Source organism: Trachymyrmex septentrionalis, unplaced genomic scaffold (genome assembly GCF_001594115.1).
Source record: "Trachymyrmex septentrionalis isolate Tsep2-gDNA-1 unplaced genomic scaffold, Tsep1.0 scaffold115, whole genome shotgun sequence".
NCBI lineage: Eukaryota > Metazoa > Arthropoda > Insecta > Hymenoptera > Formicidae > Trachymyrmex > Trachymyrmex septentrionalis.
The window spans coordinates 323976-336610 of NW_017304279.1; the positions used below are offsets into that span (position 1 = coordinate 323976).

The 12635-nt window shown below is 36.2% G+C and overlaps 1 protein-coding gene across 1 annotated transcript in view; it reads right to left on the reverse strand.

Annotated features, from left to right (window-relative positions):
- Positions 1-2734: 2734 nt before the first annotated feature.
- LOC108753925 (homeobox protein Nkx-6.1-like) overlaps positions 2735-12635 on the reverse strand; it is a 54485-nt gene continuing 44584 nt past the window's right edge. The window contains exon 4 of the mRNA XM_018495923.1: positions 2735-2977. Coding sequence (XP_018351425.1) covers positions 2735-2977 — 243 coding nt within the window. The remainder of the gene's footprint in view (positions 2978-12635) is intronic.

Below are 12635 nucleotides of genomic sequence, written 5' to 3' on the forward strand. Positions count from 1 at the left end.
CGACGCGCAAAGTTCATTCGAACATGTTCGAAATTCATGTGTAATTCATCTCTCAGATATATTTTTCTCTTTTACGGTAGATACTCGACTTTACCTTAATTTACAGGCAAATAAAGGATTTTTAAAAATCTCCATCTCTTGCTGACAGTTTAAGCAAATAAATATGTAAATATTCGTTCAAAAATAAATAAATTAACTTTTAACAATAGTCTGCACTTTTCAAACGAGGGAACATCTTTAGTTGTTTTTCAGAGTTTTAATTCTCCGGCAAATAAAATTTCTTTTCTGAAAACGCTTTCCTAACAAAGGCAATTCACAAACGATCTTTATTTGTCGATAGCGAGATCACACTAATTCAATACGGTTAAGTTGTTTTGTCTCGCATTGTTTTACAGTTTCGGTGCCATTCAACATGCGATCGGAAGGTTGCAAGATTACATCTGTATAATTATCTATCTATAAATGTAAAAATATTTTTTACATTTCATGGATAGATAATTTTATTAATGTGAGCACACGAAGTTGAATATTAAATGACACTATCTTCTTGTAAAATAACATATCTTTGTCATGTTTCATGAATTCGCAATATTTAATGCTTTCCGAATGATAGGATCAGTCGTGTGTTTGTGGCGCAGCAAGTAATTTTCTCGGGGGCATTCTTTTTCTGACTCCAGCGTATATTTACGTATAATTATTTTATTCAATCGGGAGAATAATTCGCATCCTTTCTCGGTGACGAGTCGACTAGTTGGAACGACGTACAGATTACTAGGCCCTTGGATTTATGGTTATCCATTAACACCTTCTTGACGGGGGCTGACGTTACGTCGCGTGCGTTGTTTACCATATTTGCCGTGCGTTTGTTTGTCGGATGGATAACAAAGCCCCCGGCGACTAATCTGCCATCGCATAAGCAGCTCGGCAAACCCTTCCTATCGATTCCTCCGTATGCTCTCGCAGCTACAGACTAAATATGCACACGCGATTGAGAGATTTTGGGGACGGTAACACGTTGCGATTCAAAAGGTGGTTGACGATATTTGGACGCCGCTATATTTTCCTGCCAAACACGATAAGCAACATTACGTAACGTAGAGCAACGAAGTTGTCATGTGATGCTTGCTAAGCCGATTTTAAATCGGTAGATGCACGAATTCTGATTTTAAACGGTTGACATTGCATTATTTAAAATGACTGTAGACTTTTCTTTTAAAATTTTTGAAATGGAATCTAATTCTAAGGACAAAGAATGATAATTGAGGCAGTGTTAAAAAGGGTGACTCAATTGTTAATTTTTAAAAGTGAAATTTTACTTTTTAGAGTTAGATCCTACTTCAAAGATTTTAGAGAGCTGTTTCGTGATGATTTCGTTTGAAAAAGTATAAATTTTAACATAAATATTATTTGATACGATACATTTGACCGATCAATTGCGTTAAAAGCATTTATTATACGCTAAATACTCGTTTCTTGGAGCAAAAGAAAAGAGAAAGTAGTTAAAAAGTATTATCGTCTTTGCACGAAAACAAGTCAATTTTATAATAATAAATTGACATCGTGATTGCCCGCGACCAATTGAAGTCTTTGGGTTAAACATGCTCAATTTGATTGAACGATTTTATTTTACATTTCGAGATCAGCGTTGAATCGATAGTCTCTATCGATACGTTCGAATTATCATAGATAAGTATGGCAAAGGGATAAAATCGATAAAATCAAGGCTTTCGCAATGTCTCAAAGCGAATTAAAACACTCATTAATTAACACTAGTAATTGCGTGATTATGTTATAGCAATTGGCGATTACTTTTCAATCAACCAAAGCAAAGTAGTCACCGATTGCTTTGCTCTAACTAGTTGAAAAATAATCCTCAATCGTCAATCACAATCGCGTAATCGCTAGTGTAATTTTAGTTTTAGAACCGGTCAAAATTAATGGCAATCATAGTAAAGATTCAAAGAACCACAATTTTTAAAAACCACGATCTATACTGACCATACTGATATAGCTGCAAATAATTTCACATTATCATCATGAAACATATCCCGTTTTGCAAATGTATGACGGACGTTCCGCAAATCGCGCGCACTTCTTCTCAGTTACCAAATTTTTTAATAATTTCGAAAAATCAGATTCTCCAGATCGATAATTAAACTTCTCTATTTAAATTTTTGTTCCAGCAAAAATTCGTCCGAAGTTAATTCGGAAATAAGTCTCCTCCACTCTTCTTCGTATATCTCCTGCTCGTAATTTAACGAGAATCGACTTCAACTATCCTCGTTCTCAATCTGTTTTCTATGAAAATTTTAAAACCATTGTCTTTTCTTAAAACGGAGAAGACACGCGACTTTCCAGACATCCTAATATGAAAACTAAATACGTCACTTGCGATGCCGCGTTAAGCGTCCGTTTAAATCACGAAGAAAGACACGCGGCGAACACGCACACTCGTATACGTACGTCTCTCTCTCTCTCTCTCTCTCCCTCCCCCCCCTCTCCCTCTCTCCCTCTCCTTCTTCCGTTTTTCTCTTTCCATCTCTGCTGCCGTAGTCGTTCCGCGATCATTTCCGAGCCGACACGCGCGTTGTTCTCCGAACAAGCCGCGAGAAACCCTCCGGAACGCGCCGCCCCCGAGCCACGCCTTATCCTTCTCCTCCGCATCCCTCTTTTCCCTTTTTTCGCGCCCCCGCGTGTCCCCGGGCAACCCCCGCCGCGCCGTCCCCGGCGGTTCTCAATGCCTGTACTGCTGCTCGAGCTCCCTTCGCAGCCTCTTCGCGGCGGTCTCGCCACCGCCACCACCGCCGCCGCCACCGCCGCCACCACCGCCACCGCCACTACCGTCGGCTTCAGCATCACTGCAACCGTCCTCACCCTCGGCGACGACGCCCTCGACTTCCTCCTGCCGCCGCTTCGCCGTCGCCATCTCCGCCGCGTGCTTCTTCCGCCACTTCGTCCGCCGATTTTGGAACCATACCTGGAAATCCGGAAACGGACTCGTGTTAACAGGTCCATGATTGAAACGTGATTTTAATTTTTCCCGATGCATTCGTTAAGTTCAAGCCCAATTTCGCCAATCTCCGACAATTATAATTTAAAATGCTTATTGAATATTCATGTTGTAGTTTTATATTAGTTGTAAAGCGATAAATGTAAAATAAGATAAAAAGACTGGGTCAAACTGTATTCTTGTATAAATCGTATATACCTATATATAAAAATTAAATACTTCGATGTATCGTGTAACAAAGTATATCAAATGTTTCCGAATCTTTTTATCAATCATTTTTCGTCATAATCATCAATTAATGCGAATAATTTTTCTCTATTACAAAAAGATTCTAATTTCATAATACCATAGTTTTTTTGGATACCAGTTTTTTTGGAAATTTTATCTCTTATATATTATATATTCAGCCAAGTTATAAATAACAAATATATAATTAGAAATGACAACGAGATAGTGTTCTAAACCTACACGTTAATTCGATTTTTGAAGAACGGATTAACCGTCAAAATAAAAATCATCGCGAAGCAACCCTTCGATTCGAATCGGTCGACGAATTATTGAAATAGTTGACTCTCGACGTCTTTAACATCGTCTACCCGCGAAGTCCATTCAACCTTTCTCGATTAATACGCTAGCCTCGACTCTAGCGGGCGTCTATAACATTTGAATTAACGGGCAAAGGTCCCGGAGAAAATTCATCGGCGACTGGCCTCCCGCGGGGACCGGAGGGGGTTGGAAACGGCGCTAACTTAAGGTGCCCCTCTGCACCTATAAAGCTCGAGATACACAGTAGGAGTCTGTGTCCCCGCAACAATGTATTTAATTAACGTAACGGGTGTCAGGGGAGCACGGGGGAGCTTCACCGTAGCGCGATTGCACCCACAAACCACCCCCGATCCATGCCAGCGTGTGGTCCCCGCTAAACTCCTCCCTCTTCCTCTTCGCCCTCGTCCTCCTTCCTCCGGCCACCCCGCTCTTCCGTATCCAACCCCAATCCGCAGGCTTGTTCAATGGCCGCCAAGTCGAGAGCTTAAATTAAAGATATAAGCGTCCCGGCGAGCAAGCGCGGGCGCGAAGCGGTAAACGAATTAAAAAGTAAACGGCCGGCCGTAAAAGTTAATGGTTGTTCGGATGAAAATTAAAATACTCGAGGAATTAAGATAACGGAGAGGCAGGCGAATGGACAATCTGCAGGGATTGACTGCAGGCAAATGTCGGACGTAAAAAAGCAGTATGGCCCGGTAACGAAAGTCCAATTTATATTTCATGTTGGTCTTGGGAAGAGACAAAGGGTAAAAGAAAGTGAGATACGCGAAAAGAAGATCAGATGGCGCATTAAGTCGCTTATCCTTAATTATAATTTTTTTCAAGAATTTTTCTTAATTTCTAATAATACATTTTTTAAATACTTAATTCTTTTAAAACTCTTAAGACTCCTTATTCTTTTCTCTTTCTCCGAGATGAAATACTTTCATCTCGGACTTTACACAAATATTTTCGATAAATATTTTAATTAGAGAAAAAAAATATTTTTTCAGATGGATGCCAAGACTTAAAATTAATAATGCATTGATTTCTCGAGTAATGATATTGATATAATGTTGCTTACTCGAAATATTAATACAAACATTCCGCAGAAAAAAAATAGATGCTTGATCGCGGGTTTGCCTACGTATGATTGCGATTTCGCGATTGCGATAAACAAGCTACTTCTATCTGCGAGGATTCGCAATTTCAGAGATATCGTTCAATGGATCGGAGAAACTGAGGACAATCAAAATTGATGCTAAGTTTACCGAACTCCCCTCGGGATCGTGCGAGCCGACCTAGTTTCTCTCTATTAGTACCGACCCTGTTTACTTTGCTAAAACAAACTTTAAAGACGATAAAGTACTTAGTTAAGCCCTTAATAAATTCAAATGCGATGTCCTATTTTTCCAGAATCGCGGATTGTATTTTATTAGATAAAGACTTATCACGTCCTTCTTTTTCAGATAAGAATGTTCTTCTCTTTGTTAATTGCTAAATGCACGCTTTATCAAACTTACTTTTATCAAGATTATTGTTTGTAAAAAAAATTAAAAAATTTGCCGGTTTAATCAAAATTACCTAAATTTTGTTCATCAGAGATGCATTTTTAATAAAATAGGGACGATGTTGGCTTTTTCACAATTTCGAAATTAAATTTTTTTAAACAATTAATTATTATGATTAAAATATACTGATATTATAGAAAGAACCTCTCTCTACATTTTTATATCAGTAATGCTTATATACATGTACTGTATAGTTTCTTTGTGATAAATGAAATATGAACATACTATATTATAGTCAATTTGTCTCGATATATGGAGTGATATTATCACGGTGTGGTATATCACGATGTAAGTTGCTTTTATGACAAGCTCTATATTAAATTAATAAAAATGTAATAAAAAAGTAATAGAAACAAAACTCGGATAGATATGTACTTTTTAATAAATATTACATCTTTCAAAGTTATTTTGTAATCGTCAGCAAAATGTTGTTACAGAAAAACAAATATAAATTATTTTAGTTCTAGTTAGTAATTACGTTATTTTAATATAGAAATAGTAAATATAAAACATTTTGTCAGAGTTAAGTTGTAATTGAATGTTCACATGTGCGGTACAGCAAATCAACCTAATCTTTTCTTATACTATATGAGCTATGTACTCATGCGCACTGATTTTTCTAATTTTTCTAATTTTATTTAAAAAATTACTATTGTTACTTAAAATAAAGTGTCATATATACTAACAGACACTTGTTTTAACTAATAATACATCATTTATATTTGCTTTTTCAAGTCAAAGAACAATAACATGAAATTATGAAATGCTCAAAAATTTACTTTTCTCATGAATCGGATTTTTCCCTTTTTTTATTCTATTGTAATACATGTTTGATTTCAATGAAGCTTAGGGAAAAATATCTGTGATATAAAAGAAATATTTTGCGATAACTTTTCCATTGTTTCTTTCGTTATAAGTACATAAACGAAACGCAACTTGCCACTTGCCTCTTATGCCAACGAGTCCCGGTCTCCTCTATCATTTACATGATTTTAATATCTTTTATATTGTTTAATCAATTAGTTATTGTATGACATGGAAAATTTCTATAAGCAGTATAACTTCGAAAAATGGGGCGGACAATTCGCAATTCGATCATTCTCGATGAAACGATGAAAAACCGATTTGGGAGTTTAGCCGCAAAGCCTTCCCTATCGTTATTCTTTAAATCGTCGCGACTGATACAGTGCGAAAATGTAAATGCAAAGAAAGTCCTGACCGGGATCCATCCATCTTGTTTTTGAACGCATTAGTCACGCGCACGTTGTGAGACGGGGGCGGAGAAGCAGCGGTTGTCGTTCTCTCTTCCCCCTCGACGCCGACGTTGCGCGTCGCCTCACAACTGTTCGATTTATTAAATCAGGATTATCTAAGCCCATTACTTTGTCCCGTCGAGAGCTAGATACAAAACCGCATTTGTAACTCGCGTAAAGCCCTTAGGGCGGGCCCGCAGAGAGCGGCACTGATTTCCGCGGTCGTCCACCTACCCTTTCCCTCCCTTCGTTCGTAGCAGATAATACCGATAGCATCTGATCTCGCCGTTGATATCGCCGCTGGGACAATTTATTATGCGAAAGATTACGTCCGTGTGACTCAGTTCTCTCACCCTCGAGGGGGGGGTGACAAAATTCGCGCGAGTAACTTCTCAAATCAAAATTATGATAAGGTCATCGCGAATCTATAATTATCTAGATAAATGCTATGACCCAAAATGCATAAACCTTATTCTTGATCGAACCGTTTAAATACATATGATAAAGTAGTTGTAAAAATTTATTTTATTTTTATTGTATTTTAATTGCTTAGTAAAAATAGATTATTATGTTTTCTGCTAATATAAAGAAAAAACGTTGTGCTACTTTGAGAATATTTTTTATTATAATAACGATTTTCTTTATTAGAACAACTCTCTTTAGAATTATCTTACTAGGCGTCTTTTGTATTATTAAAAAAAAAATTTTTTTGAACAATACAAAAACGTTTCTTTCGAAAGGGTTGTATCGATAAAAGCATTCTTTAAACGTTTTGAGGAAACATAATTTTCGTACGAGCGACGATTGAGTTTGTGAGATGTAACTATGTAGTAATAACAAAAAGACAATAGAGCAAGACAAATACCGAGAAGGTAAAACGTAGCAAGGGAAAAAGAAGATTGTCAAAGACAGACATGTAAAAGGAGATGGAACGGTCGAGAAAAAAGCAACGAGTGTAAATTAACGCAAAACCTAGGTGTAGGTGGAAATCGGAGAAGAAAAGAGAAAGAGAGAAACGACTGACAAGGTGGGATATCCCGTTGGGGGAGAAACGAGAGAGGATCAAGTTAGGGGTGGCACAGAGATTACGAGAGAAAGAGAGAAGGAGAAATGGAAGAACTGTGTATGCATAGGAACGGATTTCGATGTAAATGCGTGGAAAGGAAAGGAAACTGCGGATTGCAGTTACAGATTATTCTCCGTCTTTCCCTCTTTACCTTCCCCTCTCTTCTTCTTTTTCTCTTTTTCTCACTCTCACTTATCCAAAGCCGCGTATATTCCAAGATGCTATTGGCGCAGCTCTGATAGTTCTAATCAGTTTTTCCTTCTGCTTTCCACAGGAAAGAGATAGCACGAAGACATATGTAGATTTTTTGTTGCCATTTGCAAAGCATACTTTGTTATTATTACAATATAAATAAACAATATAAAAAAATATATTCGTACGAATCTGTAAAATAACATCGACTATTATATCAAGCTATTATAAGAACAATAAGTATGATAAAAAGATATTTATAAAATATATTTTTTTATATTTAAAAATAATTTTATAGATGTGTAAAAAAGGATTAGTTATTCATATTACAAATTAACATAAAAGTTATATTAACTTGTTATATTAAGTAAGTATGAATTATGATTGAGTCGAGGGCAAAATGGCATTTTTAATGATTTCTCGTTCGTGGGAAGTAGATCGCGCTGAAATAGAGCACTTAGTGTTCTCGAGGATTTTCGGTAACGCTGATTGCCAAAAAGTCAATTAATCGGAAGCGCTGCCAGAAATACGGCGAAACTTCCGTTCCGTACGATTAAATTACGTCGTGTATTAAGGAAACGACAGAACGGTGCGGAACGATGTACGCAAGTGAAATATATTTTTCTAATTAAAAATCAAAGGAAAGGTGGAAAAAAGGAAATCGTATTTTCTGTCTCTATTGTATTTGGAATGAATTATTTTTAACGGCTTGGCACGTTCCTCCATTAGTTACACTACTAGCACACGCATTGCATATAGAATACCTATTTTCAATACTTTTGCCAATAACCCAAATAGATACATTACAACCAATCTTTTTTACTCCTACTTGCATTTAATCCTCTCAGCTTCCTATATTTTTCCTAATTAAGCACACAGTGGTACTTAGAAAATTAAAAACTAAATAGATCAAAATTATTTTTATCACAGTAGTTTAAATTCATGTACTTTTTTGCTTACAAATGCGACAAAATATTTTCTAATATATTGACGTTATAATTTATTATTTCATATAAATACTGTACTTTGAAAATAATGCATAAAATATTTTAGTTTATAAATATTTTTAAATAAATTCTCTCTTACAAATTTTTGTAAATTCTTAATTTTCTTTATAAAATTTTTAGTTACACAACAATTTCAAGTTATTTTTATTTCGCTATTTAGAATTTATACGAAATGTATAATATAACAAATATTTTTTACAAATTCTTTCATGTATTTAAACAAATAATATTGATGAGAACGATGTTATAGAAATTGATATTCGCGTATCAGTCAAATTTTCCATCATGGAGAACTCGTACGTTTTTAAATAGCACGTACGATTAATCCGCGATCGATCCTGCCGTTCGTTGAGATACGCGAGATCTACCACCAACGTCGTCGTCGCGTCGGCGAACGCGTAACTCCCGTAACTTTTTCCAAAATCCATATCCGCGTCTGGCGCGTAAAAAAGGTGCACCGGAGCTTAAAAATTTATCGGCGATCCGATGAAAGCGTACCCTTTGAATAATAAGCGATTCGACCAATGATGCGGAAAACCTTCGAGTAAATGTCACACATGACTCCGCACGCGTCGTTAAGCATTACCGCGGTCCCGCGCGTTTAGCAGAATTTTATCCTTGTAACCCCTTTCCTCTTGTCTTTCGTTCGCGGATTTCGCGATGTGTCTTATGGCCTATGAATTTCAATAATTGCATTACATGTATGAAGTATATTTTATTCTATAAAAATAAATTTTATGAAAATAAACATGTTGAATGATTACCTACATGACTGTCTAGTCATATTATTGCGAAAATAATAAAATATCTGCGTCAAGAATTTATACGTGCATTACAGGTAATATCATAAATACGCAATAATTTTAGAATTTTTATATGGATTTGATTATCAAATTAATTAAAAAAAAGAAAGTAATAATCTCAATCTCTTTCTCAATAAAACATTTTGATCAAGATTTAACAAATTTCGATTTTATAATGGTACGGCATTTAGCCAGTTTTGTTCGAAACTGATAAAATACATCGTAAGATAACGGAGAATGATGGTTTTAGTTTTTTGCAACGCGTTATACCGCGGTGGAAAAACTTGGCTTTTGCCTTTTGTCATGTTGATGCATGTGGTACGATAGTATAGTGAGAGACATATCCGATGCAAACAAAACTATTGAGCCTCGACCGATGCCCTTTAACGCATTGACTGCCCGAGCTTCTTTTAGTATAAAATTTGCATTTACGCCATATGGCGTGACGCGACAGCCTATTTGTAACCCACCGACCGGGGTGGAGTAACGAGAGCTCCTAAATGCCATCAAACCGAGAGTGTTAACCGCTGCAGGCTCGATATTTGTGTCACATGTTATATTAGCTCTGTCGTAAGGCAGGTCCGATGATGGCAAACGCTCTTTTCTGTCGACTTGTCAAAAGTACAGAGTGAATAATTATGCGAACGATGATGACGGGATTATTTATGATTGACGTAAGTAATTGCACTTGTCCGTCTAACTGAAATTTTAATTTGTAAAGAGATATTTTAGAAAGATTTATTTAGATTCAATTTTATTTTTGTGGAAATCACGTTAAACTTTTAAGATGAATAGAAAATATATTATTCCTTTCTTGAATGTACAATTAATGAAACGACTTATTTAACAATTCTGTTTTAATACAGAACTTTGTATTAATTTCTGTTAATATTAAATAGTGAAATTTAATGAAGTAGTAAAGAAATGCAAATTGTAAAAAATTGCAAGAACAAAGTTAAAAATTATGTAAATTCAACGAATTTTTGAAATTTATTCTAGATAGATAAAAGCATAGGAAATAATGTAAGAAAATGTCTATTAATAAATTATTTTTAACTTCGCTCAATTTGCGTTTCTTCACTACTCGTCTTGATAAGGATTGGATAAATTGTGATATACATACATATATATTTATGCATCATATACAGAATCGGAGAAGGAAATTTTCTCGTCGCACACCTTCGAGCGATCTGAATCGCGCAAGGTGTCGCGAATCGCGGCACGCAGCCGCGATTTTGCGTCGTCAATTGGTTCGAAGTAATCGCAAGACTCCGCGATTCGCAATATTACAGAGTGCTTGGAACAGAACGTTTCTTCGAGTAATAAGTAACGCGATCTCTTCGCGGGTATAGCCGGAAAAGGGAGAGGGAGAGCAGGTGGACGGGGGTAGTCGGACGGCGGAGGGTAGTTGGCTTGCCGGCGATAATGCGCTCCTCTGTATTCCGTTGCCGTAGCGCTTCCCCATATCGATATGTTTCCTCTCTTCCCCCGGTTCCTCCCCCGCGACACCCCCCCCCCCCCGACCGCCCATTTGGCCCCGTGCGGAGATCAAATGGCTTCACCGATTCGCGTTATCCCCAATATTCTATTTTTATTTCGGAATCAAATTTCGCGACGGCCGTCGCGATCCCGGTGTACTTTTACGATTCTCTCCTTCTCCCGGCAGGATGACGAGGAATCCTCCGCTCTTGGAAAACTCGTCGTAGCGATTCTATCTCGATATACGCCATTATAAAGTGAGTTATCAGATATAATAACAGTATGTTGAAATGTCGAGTAAATATTGCCATGGTAGTCAAAGTCATTAATGAATCTTCTTAACTCGAAGCGTAGAGCATACTTCTGCCCTCTTTTCACTTGCACGTGTTAATGTTACACTGTCAATATTCTCAGAGTTCAAGCACGATTCTTTGTATGCGAGAGTATTTTCCTGTTAGAACAGCTGTTCTTAATTCTTCGAGATGTATACTCTCCCTGCGCCTTAATAGAAAAGACCTGTTTCTCTTTTACGTTATATCATCCCCAATTGAGATGCTCCCGCGTTTATTAAAATACTCCCTGTTAATTTCCACGCGACGTTCCGATGTTTAAAACGTAAGAAGAGTCAGTCTGTCAGTTTAAATACTGAAAAGATCTCATAACAAAAAGTATTTTACTATAAGTATTTTTAACGAAGAGAAAATCGTGTTCTTTATTTGTAACATGATATATAAGGTAAATGTCCCAGTAGCCGGACATTTAAGCACAGTTGCAATAAATAACATACAATTTATAATATTAGAAAGATTTTTAATATAAATATTTGTATTCATTTGAAAACTCAAGACTTCCTTTAAGCAAGGAAAAATTATTTGAACTTATAACAATTACCAATTAAAATATTTAAATAAATAATAAATTGCGTCAATGTACCAGCGGCCGAACAGCCAGTCGGGCGTAATTGTCTCAGTGTCCGACCACAATTAAAATTAATAGGCTAACGGGAAATATTAATATAAATAGATGTTTAATGACGGAAGACAACAAATTCAAATTGATTTTTAAGGTAGAAAGTATTTGAGACTAATATTAATTTAAATATAGTTTTGTGTAACTGTCCAGTCACTGGGACCGGACAGTATCTATGTCCGGACATCTACGCAACACTTTATTTATTTAAGTTAATATTAGTCTCAAAAACGCTTTTTAAAATGTAATATTACAACTGGATTGTAATTTTTAAATGCAATGAAATTATAATGCAGTAATAAAAAAAGTATTTGAAATTAATAATAATAAATTTTGTATAAGTGTTCGCGAACATAAATATATGTCTGGACACTAGGACGTTTATCTTAAATACGCCATTCGTGATATCAGAAAATTTACTCAGTGTATATAATTGTTTTTGTCTATTTCACTTGTAAAGTTCTGCCATTTCACGACTACAGGAATGATACAGTAAAAGCATTCTTCGCCGCCCAGAACAGTTGCTAACATCTTTTAGCTGAAAATATTCAGCGTTCGTAGAAATAATGTAAATGCAGAAATTTATCGAAAATTTATGTTATTGTCTATCTTCTAGTCGCAAACACCTGCTCAATCTTCTTTCAAAATCCTTCCAAAAATGATTTTGCGCGTATGGCAGAGAGATCGAAAGACCGCCTAGGGGAATCTAACAATCCACCGGCACCGTCATTGTGAAAAAAAATATTATATATTATATATA